Genomic DNA, 19000 nt, shown 5'->3' on the forward strand with positions numbered 1-19000 from the left:
ACACATACTGTAGACCACACACTGGGACGTAACAGGCACGCCGTACAATCCTCAAACAGGTCACAGCTAGGGTGACAGCTAAGGATCTGCAGGCATCTCTTGCACTTGATAATGTCTGTTCATGAGTCTACCATAAGAAAAACACAGAACAAGAGTGGTGTTCATGGGAGGATACCATGGAGGAAACCACTGCTCTCCAAACCAAAAAAAAAACATTGCTGCCTGTCTCAAGTTTGCCAAAAACCACCGGGATATTCCACAGCACTACTGGAACAATGTTCTGTGGACAGATGAGACAAAAGTTGAACTTTTTGTCACACCCTCTGCAGCTAGAGGGCGCTCCTACTGACCTTTTTTGTTTTGTTTCCTCACAGCTCTCCTATTCTAATCGAGGGATGCTTTTTCTGACTCCTGTGCTGTGAGCGGACTGCAGCCTGGCTTTCCTCGAGTTGTCTTTCTGGCATCCGTGATTGAATGTTGAGCTGACCCTCCTATCCTCATCGCTGGATATCACTCCGGTCATCCATGCCTGTGAGCATGTAAATGTACACAGCATTATGTTTGGAGAAAACAAAACACTGCATACCAACACCAAAACCTCATCTCACCTGTGAAGCATGGTGGAGGGAGTGTAATGGTGTGGGGCTGCTTTGCTGCCTCAGGGCCTGGACGGCTTGCAATCTTTAAGGGACCAATGAATTTCATTGAGGAAATTCTACAGCAGAATGTCAGGGTGTCTGTCTGTGATCTAAAAGAAGTTGGGTCATGCAACATGGCAATGATCCAAAACACACTGTATAAATGTTCTGACTGAAAATGGAGCTATGGAATAATTATGTGAACAAAGAAACCTTCACTTACACATATCACGTCAAATCATAATGTTTGGCATGAATAAGCACTTAATGTAGGAACTGCATATCTTAATATTCTACTTAGGCAGCATAGGTTTGTTGTATTAGTTTTAATTAAATACTGAATAAAGTCTGCAATCACACCTTTATCTGATAAATGGAAAACACTGTTTATTTTCAGATATTCAGGCTAATTAAATAAAACGTCAGTTGTTTCTTCTCAAGATATTCCCAGACTGTGCCAGCACTGCAATTCTTTCAAAGCTTCCCAATTTTACCATCTTAGAAATCAATCAAGGCTTGTAAGAGAAAAATTAGGTGCAACATGCGTGCTACAATTCAGGCACAACAATTTTGTGATTCTGATTGAGCACAAATCAGTCAACTGATTTCTAGACCGTTTCTGAAAACATGCTCCAAATGTTTAATGTATCAAAGCTTAATAGACAATTGTCCTCCTGTGCATTTTAGATTGAGCGTATAATGAATAAACTGGATAATGGCAATGGAATATGGAAAATACCCACAATGGAAGTAAATCAAATGACCTGCAACACCTTTGCGAGCACCAAGGACCTCCCTCTCAATACATGATAGTTAAAGACTTTCAGCATTATCTCTTTGAAGGTGAATTCAATGCACTGTGAAATTTTCAGGTCCTAGTACTGTATGGAGCATTAAGAGAAACCACCTATTCATTATAAGTTAGGTTGTAAGTCTTAAGCACACTGCTTTGATGGGGTACACAGTCTAATGAATTCACCACTTCTGATGCTTCCTTCAGTATGTACACATAATGTAATTAAGGATTGTTAAGGACATTTTGGAAGATGTAAATATAACCGTTCTTCTGATGATGCCTTACTCTCCAGATTTAAGATCGTTGGTGGGAAAAGTTGGGTCAAGGTGTAGCGTCTAGGGCTCAGAGCCCAGTGAAAGGACACGGGCCTGTCCAGTCTGTACCAGAAGAACTGGCTCACAGACCAGTGAAAGATACAGGCCGGTCCAGTCTGTACAATAAGAATGGGTTCAGAGCCTAGCGAAAGACACAGGCCTGTCCAGTCTGTATAAGAATAACTGGCTCACAGAGCAGTGAAAGGACACAGGTCTGTCCAGTCTGTTGAAGAAGTGTGGGTGAGAATCTCAGAAGACCGCATCATTTTGTTAAAATTTTATATTTTGTCACATTGAAGCTTAGTTTGAAGCCTAAAGGAGAAGAAAGTGGAGAAGCAGAGATTAAGTGAGCAAACTAGGTCAGTCTCATATCTAACTCAAACATATCCCAAGTTTGCTTATCTGTCGCTATTATTTGTTCCGTGTTTGTACAGTGGTGTGAAAGTGCCTGCTCTTCGCTGATCCTGCAGATCTGAGGACTATAAAACCGTCTCTTTCTCCACATACAACACACTCCTCTCCCAGGGTTTCCTGATCACTCCACATGGCTCTCCTTGCTGTGCAGCTGTCCGCTTTCCTCGCCGTGGCGGTGCTCCGCGCCTCTGCTGGACCCGTGGCTCCGCCTCTGCCTGTGGACCCGAACAGCCAGGGGGTGTGGGGGGCGGCAGTTTACGCCACGGTTTACTACAACCTGCGCTCTGGGGACAAGTACATCTATAAAGTCACCGCCGTCCTCGACGTCCAGGTTCAGGTGAGCGTTTATGTAGATCATCTTCTAAAGATACAGCACTAAAGAACTAACGCGTTTCGCAAAATAAAAAATATCGTTCTTATTAAACTAAGAATTTGTAAAACGGTTCTTCACATGCGTTAAGGCGGAATTTTCAGGGTTAATAACACATGCAGATCCTATGCTCTAGAAAACTACTCTTTCAGATATACAGTATAAAAAAACCATTGGAACATAGTTATGAACACGAACAATAATTAAAGAACTCCCACGAAACTAATTGGAAATAAATGCTTAAAATATACCGATGTTACTATCAATTAAAAATCCTACCTCAATAGCAGTTATTGGAATTGTAACAATACCTGCGAGACATTTTAATTATGCTTAAAAGTGATGCAGAGAATATATTTTGTAACACTGCATGTTATTTTTTCGCTCAGATTGACGGGGGGATAAAATACACCATGGACGTGGAGCTGGGAAGGACTCGGTGCGAGAACGGGAAGACTCCTGACTTGGAATCCTGTGTCCTTTTCACCGCGCCTGGAGAAGCCAGGGTGAGGCCGATGAACCTGATAATGTCAATGATGCGTTTTTAGACCTGCGAGAGTACACTGAGCACACTCAAGGCACACGTCAGGACCCAACAGGAGTAAATAGATATACATTTTTGGATATCTAATATTGAATGTTGTGACGGAACCCGTCATTTCTTACCAAGTTTCAAAGCAGTAGTGCGGAGCAATCTTTCACTTTCGAGAGTCTGAACTGCTGGGTGCTGGATTCAAATCCCAGATAGAACACTGCAGAGGTACAGTATATTGTAACGCAACGGGGGCTCAGGTGGGCGTCCTTGCCGCATCAGGTCGGCCCCATCCCGACTGAGGCTCGAACCCGGGACTCCCGCGTCTCCCGCGACCCAGCCCCGTGAGCTAAAGAGTACCAGAGCAGGTGACGTCACCGCCCTTCCCTGTGATAGCAGGACTACAGCTACTGGGCTGTCGAGAGATCCCTCTTTAGCTCACGGGGCTGGGTCGCTGCAGAGAGACGCGGGAGTCCCGGGTTCGAGCCTCAATCGGGATGGGGCCGACCTGATGCGGCAAGGGCGCCCGCCTGAGCCCCCGTTGCGTTACAATATACAGTACAGTATGAGGAAGATTACTGCGCTCAGATTGCTCCATTCAATGCCCAGGCCATCATTTTAAATGACAATGTATTGGCATATACAGTACATGTACAGTGTATCAGTAAATATGAAACAAGGCTTGCAATTCTGTCTTAACTCTAGACACCGTGAATATATCTGAGAAAATAAAGACCATAATGTCCAACAGGTGCTTGAGCAGAGCAAAATGGTAACGCTGATCACCACGGCACCGAAACTCCCACTGTCACTGCGTTGTGTCCTTTTTATATATGGCGGGAGTGAGCGTGTGGGGTGGTCAATTTCTGGCTCACATCACCTGAGAAAGTCGGCCAATAAACCGCTGCACCATCTTGAATATGTCGGTGTGGTATCAGCGCGGCTAGGCCCCCCGTCTATGCCAACGATGCAGCGCTAGACTGGATACAATGGCCGCGGCAATATACCGAGAAACAAAAAGAAAATGTGCGCTTGAATGTTGTTAAACAGCAGGACGTTTTGCAAAGCTTTCTTACTGCTGTGTGCACCTGGAGCCCATTTTCAGAATAGTCGCAAACCAACAACTTCCCTTTAGTGGTGAGGATTCTAGTAGGATGTCTTAAATCTTGTAGAATTACGCGCAGGCAATAAGGAGTGACAGCAAAACATTTCTGGTTTTAAAGGCTTTAAAATGTTGTAGTAGCGCATTCAAAAATCCCACAAAGCCCGTTTGTGTTTGACGAGAACATCTGTCTTTCAGAGCCTGAAGTGCCACTTCGTGGTTCTCTCCGACCCGCTTTTGGAGAAGCGACGGATCCTGGACAGTAGCTGCCAGCCAGTGTCCGAGTAGAAGACACAGAGAGCAGATCACGCTGTGAGCAACTTCAAGAAAGCCAGATTACAAAAAAAAATGAATTTAGATATTTTTAAAGCTGTTTTCGAGACAATAGCTTTCCATGTCAATAACAAAAATGGTACTGGTACTGAAAATAAAAAAAGATTATTAGTCACACAAGGTGACCATTAAAATAAAGCTTTTTTGTTTAACTTTGTGTGCCCACTGCATAGTACTTTTCCTTGACAACTTTAAAAAGTGCTGTCGTGTTTTGTTCTGCCCTCTGGTTATCTGCAGAGCACACACAGAACACAGTTGTTTTAGCATACTGTATGTTTCAGTTTTGGCTCTTTCTGTTAATATGACAGAAAAATCTTGTGAAGGTTTTCTCAAAATTGATGTAATTCTATTATTAAATATTAAAATACTTTTTTTGAATAATGCATGTACACTTGCTGCTTGTTGAAAGACCAAGACCAAGAATATCAGGAAAAACCTGTCATTCTTAAGTAATATACTGTAAGAATATTCATTAGTCACAGGTTGATGCTTCCTCAAAAATTAAATTACTTGTTTGTACACTTTGTGGGAACTACAAATGTCTCCCAAACACACATTTCCAAATGTCCACGCTTGAATGAACAAACTACAAAATCAGGTACATGTTTTGTTTTGTATTTGCAAAGTACCAAATACAATAGAAAAGAGCAAACTTAATCATTACTGGCTGCTAACAGCAACATGAATTTCCTGTTTTGATTTGGGAATACTGAAGCTAAGCAGGTGTGAGCCTGGTTAGTACCTGGATGGAGGAGCCCTACTAGGAAAAGCTAACGTTGCTGCTGGAAGAGGTGTTAGTGGGGCCAGCACTAACCCTGTGGTCTGTGTGGGTCCTAATGCCCCAGTATGGTGATGGGGACACTATACTGCATAAAGGCGCCGTCTTTCGGAGGAAACATAAAACCTAACTCTCTGTGGTCATTAAAAATCTCAGGGCATTTTTCGAAAAAAGTAGGGGTGTTACCCTGGTGTCCTGGCCAATTTTCCCCCTGGCCTCAAAAATCAAATCCTCCTAATAATCCCCATCTATGAACTGGCTTCATCACTGTGTTCTCCTTCCCACTGTTAGCTGTTGTGTGGTGAGTGTACAGGTACACTATAGCTGCCGTCGCATCACATAGGGCTGCACATTGGTGGTGGTGGAGGGGAGTCCCTCTAAAGAGCTTTGAGTGGAGTGTCCAGAAAAAGTTTTATACAAACGCAAAGATATTATAGGTCTCTAATGTCCAATTTTGTCATTTCTGTTGAGGGGACTGAAATAACTCATTTGTGGCCACAAGGGGTAGGTGTTGCACAATTCATAGATGAAATGTATCTGTAAATGCACTGATTTGAGTCAGTGCTGTGGCTGTGTTTTGAGGCAGGTTATTTTAATGACAAATTAAGTATCTGAATTTTTAAATAGTCCAGATTAAGAGTCAAATAACCTTAGTGTGATTTCAGCTGACGGCAGATTTGAAATAAAAGAGGAAAACTCTGCTTTAGAATTTATCTACTGAGTAAATGGCAACTTGGGCTGTCTTTCATGTGAGGAACAGAGTAACATAGATGAACATCAACCAATCCATTTTCTAATTCTCCAGTACAGGGTTGTGGGAGAGATAATGGACAGCAGGCAGGATAAACCCTGGGTAATACGCCAGTCCATTTCAAGGCATTCACACCCACTTGTGGGAGACAAGTTGAAGATATCAAGCAACCTAGTCAGAGTGGCTTTGGGTTTGCAAAAGGAAACCAGGAGAAATCAGAGCACCGGGTGAAAATCATGCAAACTCCACACAGAAGGTAACCCAACATGCAACTAAACCTGGGACCTGATGCGAACTGCCACACCAGCATGGGGCCCATCCAAGGTCATATCACTGTGTACAGTATGGTAAGTGACAGTTAAATGCCTATATTGATCTAGTGTTGCTGAGGGCACCATTTCAGAACACATTTCTGTTTTTGAAAATGGCCAGATCACACTTTCAGCACTGTTAGTCTTTCAGGCACTTTAAAAGTCAATTTGTCTTTCATCTTATGGATGAAACTGTTAGTGATTATTAAAGTGGACAATCAATGATCTCTTGTGAAATTATTTTTTTTCTTAGACTTAGGATGCTTTCAGGCCTTTTTGATTAACAGGTAGACACTGGTTGTGCTGCCAACTGAACACTAGACATGAATAAACTGCTGTATCATTTGACTGGATGCAACAAAGTAAAATGGAGTTTGCCATGATCTATTAATGCACACTAATCCATTACTACTGTATTCTTTCAGTATTAATAATAATAATAATTGCTGGACACTCCACTCAAAGCACTTTACAGGTAATGGGGACTCCTCTCCACCACCACCAATGTGCAGCATCCACCTGGATGATGTGATGGATGACGTGCCATAGTGCACCAGAACGCTCACCACACATCAGCTATCAGTGGGAAGAAGAGCAGAGTAATGAAGCCAATTCATGATTGGTAAGGGCCAATGCGAAATTTGGCCAGGATGCTGGGGTTACACCCCTACTCTTTTTGAAAAACACCCTGGGATTTTTAATGACTTCAGAGAGTCAGGACCTTTGTTTTACATCTCATCTGAAGGACAGCACCTGTTTACAGTATAGCATCCCCATCACTATACTGGGGCAACAGGACCCACATGGACTGCAGGGTGAGCACCCCCTGCTGGCTCCACTAACACCTCTTCCAGCAGCAACCTTAGTTTTTCCCAGGAGGTCTCCCATCCAGGTACTGACCAGGCTCACACTTGCTGAGCTTCAGTGGGCTGCCAGTTGTGAGTTGCAGGGTGATACAGTTGGCCAACACCTTAAGCACCAGAGTCATGACAACAGATGACTCTGTTGTAAGAGTCACAACTGACCCAAAGGTATTAGTATTAATATATGAAGGAGTTGCATAAGGTGGGAAGGTATAACATACTGTATGTCTTCACAGACACAATGGCATTGAAAAATTGAATGTACTCCATTCAAATTATAACTGCATCTGTCATATTTATTGACTCTGTCTGTTCTAATTTAAAAACAAATCACATAGCACACCTTAGCCAGCTTAAAGGACAATAAACCCAAATTATTTGGCATTAAAAGGTTTAATGGTTTATACAAAAAACTAAAATACAGTCAAATGGTTGATTATATACCGGGGTAAGAAACATCTGTGCACACATTCTTGATTTTTAAAATACCTGGAAAAAGCTGATGAAAAAAATACAAGACACTTTAGCAGATACTGTAGAAACTATTTTAATAATGTTTTTGCAAATACGTCCAACTCACCTTGAAGTTAAATTATCATTTTTCAAATTAGGTGTAGGGTATATTAAAAAAGTGCTGCATTACAAATGTTCAAACGAAAAAAGCCAACTAACTTTATATTTACTAAAAGTACAAATGCAGCACCTGAGTATTGGACCCAATAACAACTGTTGCATTCAATTCCTTTGTGGTTGATGCTTTTTGGATATTGTGCAGAAAGTGACCTAGATCCACATTTAAGCAGAGAATGTCATATTATATATTACTGTCTTTATTCAATAATAATGAAGTGACATTCATGTTTTAGCTTCTTCTGAGTATCCTTGATGGGTATATTTTTTCACCTCTTAGGCAGAGAAATTAACATTTGATACTAATTTTGAGAGCTGTTGGCACATTCTGTTTTAAAGAGTTCATTGTGGGATTATAGAATTAAGCATGCTCAGCTCCATTAGAGCTCAATCCTTTACCTTCTGCTCCTGAATCTCATCTATAAGCATCAGCACTGTAGCTGGCAGGACTGGGTAACAAGAAACAGCTTCCACTCTTATTTCTAGCAATTTAGCTTAGCCAAGCACGTTATCTTTTCAGGGGTGTGAGGAAACCCGCCTACCCATAGAACAGCCATTATGATCTTGGGGAGATGATTGCTCATTCCAGTCGGAAGGCACCCCAGCCCTCAATCGTACCTAAAACACTAGAGTTATAATCCTGCAGTGCTAAGGACCCAGCTCAATTCTTCAGCATTCACCCATCTACTGTAGTATCAGATAGCTGTTACTTCCTGGTGAGACCAACTGCCAGGCTACAGTAGAGTCTATCCAGGAAGCATGGCACTGAAGACAGGACTGTTGGACTTCAGTCCATCGTAATGATCTACTATTGGTTTTAACATAATAGTGAGCAACTTCACTCTTTAAAAATAACTCCATAAGACTGATGGTGAAAGACACAGTAAAAATAAGAAATAAACAAAAAAACATACAAATTCTACATTGACAACATAACTGTGGATCAAAACAGCAAAAGTCTTAAATGCACCATTGAATGGGAAATGCTTTGCAAAGCAAATTCAGTAGAATCAGCCCTAGACTAAAATGCAGTGCAGACATGACATTATTCTAAAATATCCCACACATCTTAACAACTCCACACTGCCAATCGCCAAACCAAGAGACAGGTAAGGTCTTCCTCTGGAAGGGTGCCTGTGTGGCTGCAGTAGCTTAATATACAGTGTACTGCCAAATTCATTGAGAAAATTGAAGAAGATAATGTATGTAATTGTCTAGAACTTAGGAAATAACCATCCCAAAAAGTAATATTACAGCTGTTTGTGTTTGAACACATAATACAATCACATTCCGGTGTACTTCTGAACTCCCATAATAATTAAACTGTACAAGGCCTGGCTTAAATTAACTAACAACATTTTACTTTTTCATCCATCATACTTGTTATACTGTAATACACATTTACACACCTGCTTGTTCAGTTAAAGGTAGCTGTATGGCATTTATCAATCAAAGACAGAGGATCCAAGATAACACTTAAAAATGCAGAATATTGCCGATAATAGATTTGTGAGATCTAAACTGTTGGCCTGTGACGTTCCCAGCCCCCAGGTGTACCTATAGGAATGTTGCAGTGAGTTCACAGAATGTTTCATTGCATGTGCCTCTTTTTCTGTACGGGGAAAAAACATGTGTTCGCTCTGGAGGCCGCCCTCGGAGGAATGGTTTCCCAGCAGTGTGGCGCTCTGGAGGTATCTGGAACACACAGTTGTCACAATAACATATTCTGCACGGCAGGTAGATCCAGCACGTGTCCAAGCCTGCTTTCATATCATTTTTGTCCCTTCAATGGGCAAAGGCACTCCCAAAATATCCTGACCAGTGACTGACTCAAGCCCCTGAGTCCTCAAAGCTCAGTCGCAAATTCCTGTGCCCCCTGAAGACTGTCAGCCCCTAACCCATAGTCTAGTCACGGCCCAGGCCGCAGTGGCTCCCTGCTCACACGTAGTCGCTAAGCCGGTAGCCGCTGCTGGAGGCCGAGGAGCAGGAGGGGTTGTGGTTGGCCTTGTAGGCAGCCGGGGGCCGGCACGCGGGAGCCGGCCTCTGCATGCCGTTGTGGGCCCGGGCGTGGTAGGCAGCGGGGTTCCTGGTCTCCACACAGGACAGGCAGAGCAACAGGCCCCCCGTGATGGTGAGTCCGGCGGAGACGAACCCCACGTAGATGGCCTGTCCGATCTCGTACTTCATGCTGTTGGGCAGCAGGGGGCTGTAGAAGTCCCGGATGACGTCGTTGGTGGACCAGGACACGGGCACCAAGCACAACAGGCCCGCCACCACGAAAAGGGCGCCGCCGCCCACCGCCAGGGCGTTCTTGGCCGAGGAGCCGCGGGCGCAGCGCGTGCACTTCATGCCCACCGAGGAGAAGACGGCGGCCAAGGCGGACAGCACGCACGAGATGACCATCAGGGCGCGCGCTGCCTGCAGGTCCTGGGGCAGAGCCAGCAGGGAGCGGTGAATCTCACACTGGTAGATGCCGGTGCTGTGCCACGCGCACTCCATCCACAGGCCCTTCATGTAGGCGGTGGCCGTGATGATGTTGGAGCCCACGTAGGCCGTCCGGCGCCAGTGGGGCAGCACGGTGGCCACCAGCGTCCCGAACAGACCGAACAGGCCCAAGAAGAAACCCAGCAGCTGCACTGCCATGCTCGCCATTTTGCTTTGGGATTCGCTCTTGTAATTCCCCCAAATTTACAACTCTATCCTTTTAAACTCACTGGCTGGGCTGCAGAGATGGGGCTTCAGCTTTCTTGCTGATTTTTCCTTCTGTGTCCAGATGTGGATTCCATTGGCTCAGCCGCCCCTTGGACATCAGGAATCGGGGCTCTCTGCTCGCTTGCTTTACTGACAGGCAAGACAGTGCTGAGCTGCTCCTGCTTGGTCTGTCTCTGAGGCTCTGTCACTGTGAGCCTGAGCAACGGCAGTCCTGAGGAAAAGAGTTAAACAGTCACTGAGTCGTGTCCAATGGGTTTCTCTCCAACCTTCGTCACTGTAAAAAAACAATGTCTGGTGTATGATTGGAGCATTAATAGGTTTCGGTGAATAACCCGAGGGCCTTTCATAGAGGGCAGCCGTTTTACTTTTTTATCTTTCGATTTGAAAACACATTATGGTTATTGCTGGAAAGATTACTTCCGATTGCTGAACTTTCTGGCTCGCACATCAATAGAAATTCTCAGTACCGAGTAAAAGAGTAGACACATCCAAATGTTCTCACTGTGAAGCTCAATAATTAACTCGAAACGGGCATTTAATGGGCTCATTCGCATTCAAGAAACCCTTTCAAATTGAAGAAAAGGTCAGATGAACCCCGGCTCTCACTGTTTTTTAAATCTCACACAGATCTGTCTCATGCAGGTGCAGTGGGACCCTACTGATCCTGTACTGAGTGAGTGGCGATATCTGGGACTGTCAGGGGCTGAAGAGGGAGAGAAATGAAACCAGATAATAGATGCTTAATAGTTAAGTACAGAAACACTACTCATGCCAAGGAGTTTTTTCTAGGTACTCTGCTTAGATGTAAGTGGGAAGGTACAGCACAGCAAGGAGACAAGTCATTTTGTCAGTCAAGTGCTTGTCTGTCTTCCTTATATCATTTTTGAGAAAACCCTTTACATTTGTCCAGTTTTGGCAAACCTAAGGAGGAAAAAAAGGGTAGAATATGAAATCAGCAATGAAAAGCGAATTAAACATGACTTGTCCGTGAGGGTGAGGCAGAGGTCAGTCATTCAAAACTGCAGAAAGAAAACTCACGAGGGGTGGGGGGGATGTGCTAGGTTAATTAGGGCTTAAACGCTGTTTCAAAATGCACCCCCATGTTTCTGTTGATATTTAGACATCCTTTGACTTCTATTTACAGCACAAAATGGGCAATTAGAGCAGCCTAGGGCTCTTGGCGATGTCAAGTTTTCCAGGCTCCCCTCGTAAATACAGTTGAGTCTTTTTAACTGTGAAAGTGGTTAGACATTAACCCCACCTGGGTATTAACTATATTGTAGTATGAGTTGAGCTAAAACAATGCTCTACAAATTTTGAACTTTCATGTGATTTCATAAAGAATTATATCTATGAAGTACAACCCAACATCCTCTTTTTTTACATCACACTTTTTCTAGATTTGGTTGAATAGATGAACAGAGAAGCACGACATAACCAGAAATCTTTGCATGAGCTGGACAAATTCTAAAGCCTTTCTATATTCATAAGTTATCATACACCACACAGTATGGATAAAAGGAAGAAAAATGAAGGATGATGCTTTTTGTAAGGTGAAATATTTAAAAAAACAAGTTGGTTTCCTGTGCCAACAGGGCCGGATTTAAGATTATTTCTGCTTTCTGACATGGTTCTTGGGCCCAGCGGCACCTGACAGATACGCTGTTCTCTGTTCCCAGGGGACAGGCAGGGAGAGGCGCTAGACAGATTCCCTCAGGATGAGTTTCATTAACAATACAAAAATAGCTGACCGCAAGGGTTTTGATGTGTAACAATGACAAGTTCCATTTTTCCTCTCCTTGGTGGACACTGTTCCTGCCTCTGAACAAATGTGGGTGTTTATTTTTATACAGCATCATGTATGTGTTTCTACCCTCACAGACCCAAATGGCTTACCAGTACAAGACTGATGGTTTAATTAAAAAGAGGTTAAAATGACACCATAGACAGTTACAATGTAATTGTTTATGAAACTGGGGCTGTAATACTTAATACAAAAGCAAAATATAGCTATAGGTTTTATATGTTAATATATAATTTTACAGAGAGTATGTACAATTAATAATAGTATAGTAGCAGTACTTTTTAAAAGTCAATCCATTTTACAATCCACATACATCGCTTTTAAAAAGCGTGGGGGCATTTGGGGTCAGTGAGAGTTTCCCATCATGCTTCTCTGCATTAAACAAGTGCTGTCACTCCTAACACTCATCATAAAGCAAGAGCACTGATTGACACTTGTCACGTCCTCTGAGGAAACAACAGTGAAGGTGACGGCTTGAGGCTTGTTCATTTTTATGCTTTATGTGCACCAAAGGTAAATAGAGAAATGGTTTTGCTGAAAAACAAATTTCATTACTTAAAGTGCCTTTTAAGATATACTTTTAAAGTTTTTATACTGCAATGTTGCCAACAATTTGTGATGGAAGAGAAAGAGATAATACTTTCTGAAAAGCTAATGATAACAGATTTTTAAATTCCAGCCAGCAGCATTATCATTTTGTGACCCCATCTTGCTCGGTCTCAGGTGCAAGTGGTGTTGTTGGTCCAGTAGTTGGCACTTTTTCCACTTGACCAGATTGCCCCAGAATGGTGACAGGGGATAGTCTGCTATAGAAAGTGCTGTGTTTGATCTAACAGCTTATAAGAGTAGAGTTATCCTGGCTTATTAAATGGTTAATTAAAAACTATCATACTCTGGGCTTGCACAATCTGGACTCCATAAGGTCCCCTTGAGTTTATCAGATGAAATAACTTTTCACTCTTTCCCCTGATCTGTGCTGATGCAGAATGGGTGCCGTAAGTCTCGGAAGTTAGTCCTGCACTTCAGGAATGGGACCCCTACTGTAAAGTCTTTGGGAAATTTTGGGATGAAAAGCAATGTATAAATGCAGTTAGCAATATTTAAATAAAAAAAGCAAAGTACTATATTAGGCCTGCGATTCTACAGTGAATAGTGCCAGCCAGCATCCTGCTTTGATAAAAACAGGTATTTTACTGTTCTGCACCTTTGAAAAAAAAGCGTAAAGGAAAAAAAACAAGTACTCAAATGAGAAAAATCACCCTGAAGGTTTTTCCTGTACAAATCAGCTCTGTGATTATTTAATTGGTGTTAGAGAGAAAATATTGCTGTGTACTGTACCTTCTACAAAACTCAATTATCCAACATATTCAAACAAAATTTCATACTCTTTCATGTAATATCTATACAAATGAAAGATAACATAAAAAATAGGTTTTGCCTTACAGTATGTGTATGATTACATGCAATCACATTTAAATTATTAAATTAAGTTATTAAAGTGCAATCTATTTATGATGCAATTGTAAATATTTTATGTCGTCAATGTAACAAACATTTTGTGTCTTCCTAAATCTTGTAATATTTGTAAGAAAATATAAAAACATACAACAATTGAACAGTTCTGAAGTGTTGGTTGGTTCAGGTTATAGACTAGTAAATGTCAAAACTTTATCTTTTTAAAGCAAATGTATTAGGTCCCTCTTGCATAAACTATGCAATACATTTTCCTCATTTTGTTTAATGTAAAAGTTTAAATTTTGATCATCAAAAAGAAACAAATGTCATTTTAACTATAGTTTTGAAAGAATTAAAACATATTGTTTTTATCCACACATAAACAGATGGCACATTTTAATTTTCAACCCAGACAGTGTTACTCATCCTTCTCAAGCTTTTTCTTCTCAAAGGAATCGCGACAGGTTGTAAAAGATTCAAGGAGCAGTCTGTATCCTGATGACTCGTAAACACAGCCCCTTACCTGATGTGGCCTCTGAATCCAGTGTCTTATCAAAGCTGAGAGATCTGACACTTGTTCTGAACACAAGCAGTACATTTAGCCTTCTTGAAAACACTCAGTTTGAAGTGTTTATATCCATAAAGCCTTGCTCAGGTCCTCTGGCAGTCAGTCAATGAGTTTCACGATTAGCATGAAAACCACTACGATGTAGAAAACGTTCTGCTCCAGCTGCTGACCAGTTCAAACTTATTTTATTGTCAGAGGGGTGATAGCCTTGTGAGGACAGCAGCTGTTAGTCAGTGATGTTTCCGTTGCTGTCAAGAGTATCTGACACATTTGGCTCAATCGAGCTGTTAGTACACAGGGCCCTTGCTATTGACCCCAAGAGCATAATCTCTCTGACAGGCATAAGCAGGGAGAAGCATATTGCTCAGGGAAGCCTGTGCATTGGGCGACTGTGATTCTGTTTTAGAACTGGAGGTGGGTTGGTATAAACATTGCCTCTTTGGGGTTACGGCAATGTTAAATAGAAAAGACCTCTGTCTGTGCACGTTGACACACTTATTTGCCATTTTCCACAATACAGTGCTAAATTATTTGATGAGGAAATAAAAAGAATAGAAAATGTTGACTGCGCTGAAAGGGCAGCCCTGCCAAGCCAGCGACTGGTAGAAATGCTCATCTCAAATTGACAGAAAACCTGTGAGAAGTTTTGTGCTGAAATCAAATGAATTACAATGCTTGTGAGGGTCAACATTTAACCATTAAAAGGACAGATGTGAAAGAAGGAACTTGACAATGCCGGATAATGCCTTTAAGGAATGTGAGGGTGGCTCAATAAGTTGATGGAAAAGGGTCAGAACGTTTCCAGACCAAGGTGTCTGTCTCACTCTATCTGCCTTTTCTCTTTCGACTCCAGTGGGCTTTGCCCATCTCTGCTTCCACCCAGCAAAAACACCCCTTCAGGCAAGCCTGGACATTGGACATCATGTCCTCAGTCGACATTATATGAAAACCTTTGGACCTCAGACATGTGCCTTTCGGTTTCAAGACAGATAGGAACCACTGGGAACCAGGTCTGTATGACACAAATGGGTGAATCTAATGTTCAGAAGTGGCTTCTCAATTGGTGGCCCGAGCAACATGAGACAGGTGCTGTTTTGTTTAAAAAACAGCAGGACAGCCTTGATCAACCATTTTCCACACCTCTTGTTTGAAGGTCTGCCTCAGGTTTTTTCATAAAAATGGCATAAGACTCCAAATTAATACAATATTTGCATGGCATGCAGGCAGGCATCTTGAATCACAGAAGACTGTTGCCATGATCTTAAGATCACAAAAAAGTGACCCCAGGCCAGTGACAGATTTCTTCAGATTTCATGGAATTTGAGGTCTTGATTCCTTCTGTTGGAATGGATCATGAGCACGGAGGTTTCTAGGCACACATCTTACAAACCCAAAATACCCAAATACTTATGTATGACTGCCAAACTACTTTTTAGGGAAAATGCATCCTCTCCTGTTTTCTCATCTGCCTGATATGGAGATTCATCATTATTAACACTGAGAACATCTGAGAAGGATTTATTATGGCATCTGGACTTGATATAATCTTTGAAAGGGCATGAATGTCATACCCTTGCTTAGACTCAGCTGACTGCTTTGTTTCTGTTGAGTATTCAGGGGAACCATCGCCATACATACTGTAACTACCATTTGATGATGGATTCTTCTGTAGGTTTTCTGCTTTCACAGATCATGAACCTAATGGAGAACTCTGCTTGACCATCACTCAAGTAGCTCTCCCTCAAACCAATAGAAGGTAGAGAAAATGATCCCACCCCCATCTAACGCTGCTAACTGAGGTATGAAAAAATAATCTTAAATTGTTATTCGACTTATTTACTTATATTGGTATTTTTTATTTATTCAGGTTAAAAATTTCCAGTCTTTCGTATTTTAAACTTACTGTACATTAATAAAGAAATTTACCTGTTTGTTTTGACTCGACATTTTCATTCAAACAACAGTGACCTGTAGGAATTACTGTAATGTTTATATCTGTATGCAATTTAAGACATGACCTATGAAATGTCTTATTTTTAAAGCAATTGCTGGTATGGTTGTTCTGCAGTATATTGAGATTGCAGGTAGGGGATAAATTAAAATGTATCGCAAGACACAGTCAAAAGATTTGTGATACAGTCTTCATTCTGCATACAGGCAGTCTGGCACCTTTTAACATCTATCCTTTATAAATCTGCTGTTACTTCGGGGAACATTGCGTTGGTGCCTGATTTATTTAAAAGACAACCAACTCTACTTAGACTGGAATATTTTCAAGCTTTGGAACAAACCATTAATGTGGAAATTCTAAAGCCTGTCTTCTGTCGAGGAATAGCTGGATAATATCCTCGAATCATCTGACTCCTAACTACAGTACCAAACAGACTAGATAGACTGGATAACTCCTCTCATTTGAAACCTTGTGTTCTCATTTTAATCCAATTTTTTAAAGTATTTGACAGATAAACAATAAACATAAATCCTAGGTTACATTATATAAAAAATAAAATATTTATTACGTTAATGTCCACATGGCATAACGGATAGATTTATGAACTATTATGCAAATGTTTCATCATATTTCAAAATATATTTGTTATCTGCTTTTTTCCCCAGGAAATTGAATTTCCCACTTTATGTCTATTTCTTTTGTAAGGCAGAGTTTTGCTTGGGGTCAGATGGACTTGGGGTTTCTGACCCTGCGCTCGACATATCCTACAGCACGGACCTCATCAACTTGGCTTTGGGTGACTGGAAGTTAAGTTCCATTTAGGTGCTGCGGGACCTGCATGATGACAAAGGGCAGTCGGTTCTGACTCTGTAAATTCAGAGCAAAGCTTGCAAACTCGTCGTGCTCGCTCGCTGCTGGTTCATAGCAGTAAAGATGAAATGGAACAGCTGTCCTTTGAAAATGTTATGAAGAACATTCTGATCCATTTTTTTTTGTTAAAAGGTAGACTTCTAATCAAATCCAAACTTGGAATACACATCCAATGAAAATAGGATACCAAGAAAATGAAAATGACGCAAACTCCTGTTCACAAATGAGGCTGTGAGTGATATCCTTTATCACTTTCAGTGCAGTCCAGATGGGAAACACGGGTTACTGCAGTTGAGTGCTTGCTCAGTGGCTACTGTTCATCTGGCCTTAAAGACCCTTATCTAATGAAAGAAGCATTGTCTACTACGAGACATATGGAGCTTTTACTAAAGCTTATTGCTTATTAAAGCTTATTCCCTGCTGAGGCAAAGTGATATTATCCATGTACTGCATGCAGTATCCACCACCTTTTCCTCTTAAATGTATTTGCATCTTATATTTTTAAAATATTCGGTTTTGAACAATTTCTTTTTCATAGTCAGTAAGACAATTCTACCATCTTTCCATCTATAGATAAAATTAAACTTTAAAGCCTGCTTTAGAGTTACAGATAGGTTAAAGCATTTTCTGATTTCTATTTTATATTTACTGTATATAGAATATTAATTATAACAGCAATAATACATAGGTTTACTCGATTTTGTAAATAGATTTTTCACTCTCAAAACCAGGTTCTTCAATATCACCTTTGTTTTTACATTCTAAACAATAAAAGTTTTAAAGGAGAAACTCTGAGCATTCATTTTCTTAATTTTATTAAAAGGATCATATAAAGCCTGGGTACTTACAACAGCATTAATTCTTTTGAACCTTTCCTCTTTACCGCAAAGCATCTCTCAAATGCCAGTCTCAAAAAAGGAATTCATGCTGAGCTCTGTACCTTTGTGGCCTGCCTCCGGTAGCTGATCGATTCAAGCATCTGTTGTCTTCAGAAGAAAGATCAATCACTGTAGCCCTCTCCTGCCTCACATCGTGATTGGGAATGCTGGTTTCAACACAACACATGAGACACAAAAGGAACAAACCCCAGTCTGCTTAGAGCGAGTCGAAAGACAGTGTGGGTAACCCTAAAAGGATTACCTGGGATACCATTTGTGGTCGTAAGTCTTTAAATACTGTTAATAGCCTTAGTAAAAACAGCATAATCCATTTACAAGGTTATTTCATGTCTGTTTCAAAGCAGTGTCACACTGTTTCAGATAGAGGCTTCTACCAGGAGAAGAGGCAGGAGCTATATTCCTGTTGGTGGTTCTCACATTGTGTTTCTCTCATAAGGTTTGATTGCTTTCATGAGGCCAGATTGAGACCCCTGAAATTCGTTGTCTGATTTCATTTTCATAACTTTCCCAAAACAGAAAATTCAACAATGTCTTGGATTTATGTCCAAGTAATGTCATCATAAACACGGCTGATTCAGGGCTGGAACTTGGGAATCCCCATGCTTTGATCAGCTCTCTGATGATGGCCACCCGCTACAGTGGTGGAGGGCCTTGAGTCTCTCCATAGCTATGTCATCAGGAGCCCGGCGCTCCTTGAGTCTCAGCTGGTTAACAGGTAAGAGACAAGGTCTTAGATGAAGAGTAATCCAAACCCAAAGCCATCATGATGGTTCAGGAAATGATCAAGAAAACCTCAGAAGAAACTGAGGTCCTGTGACCCACCCATGTCAACAGCTATGTGTAGATGTTAGTTGTGCTCACTTCCTGTGGGGTGGAGGGTAAGAGATGGGTATAGTGCCAGGGTGGCAA

General features: G+C 41.6%; 2 protein-coding genes across 2 annotated transcripts; one reads left to right on the forward strand and one right to left on the reverse strand.

Annotated features, from left to right (window-relative positions):
• Positions 1–2235: 2235 nt before the first annotated feature.
• LOC102690146 (cystatin-like) lies at positions 2236–4817 on the forward strand. Its single transcript, XM_069197603.1, has 3 exons — positions 2236–2499; positions 2922–3038; positions 4365–4817. The coding sequence occupies exons 1-3, from the start codon at positions 2293–2295 to the stop codon at positions 4452–4454; spliced, it is 414 nt and encodes a 137-aa protein (XP_069053704.1). The 5' UTR covers positions 2236–2292; the 3' UTR covers positions 4455–4817.
• Positions 4818–7586: 2769 nt separating this feature from the next.
• Positions 7587–18217, reverse strand: cldng (claudin g). Its single transcript, XM_015361504.2, has 2 exons — positions 18133–18217; positions 7587–10755 (listed from the first exon to the last, which is right to left on the reverse strand). The coding sequence occupies exon 2, from the start codon at positions 10482–10484 to the stop codon at positions 9771–9773; it is 714 nt and encodes a 237-aa protein (XP_015216990.1). The 5' UTR covers positions 10485–10755; positions 18133–18217; the 3' UTR covers positions 7587–9770.
• Positions 18218–19000: the final 783 nt, after the last annotated feature.

This window comes from Lepisosteus oculatus, chromosome 13 (genome assembly GCF_040954835.1).
Source record: "Lepisosteus oculatus isolate fLepOcu1 chromosome 13, fLepOcu1.hap2, whole genome shotgun sequence".
In the NCBI taxonomy this organism is placed as follows: domain Eukaryota; kingdom Metazoa; phylum Chordata; class Actinopteri; order Semionotiformes; family Lepisosteidae; genus Lepisosteus; species Lepisosteus oculatus.

Excerpts from the sequence above, each read along its gene's own strand:
- LOC102690146 (XM_069197603.1), top strand. The coding sequence starts at position 2,293 with ATGGCTCTCCTTGCTGTGCAGCTGTCCGCTTTCCTCGCCGTGGCGGTG. Across the intron at positions 2,500-2,921 it reads TCCTCGACGTCCAGGTTCAG|ATTGACGGGGGGATAAAATA; the intron begins GTGAGCGTTTAT and ends TTTTTCGCTCAG. Across the intron at positions 3,039-4,364 it reads CCGCGCCTGGAGAAGCCAGG|AGCCTGAAGTGCCACTTCGT; the intron begins GTGAGGCCGATG and ends TCTGTCTTTCAG.
- cldng (XM_015361504.2), bottom strand. The coding sequence starts at position 10,484 with ATGGCGAGCATGGCAGTGCAGCTGCTGGGTTTCTTCTTGGGCCTGTTC.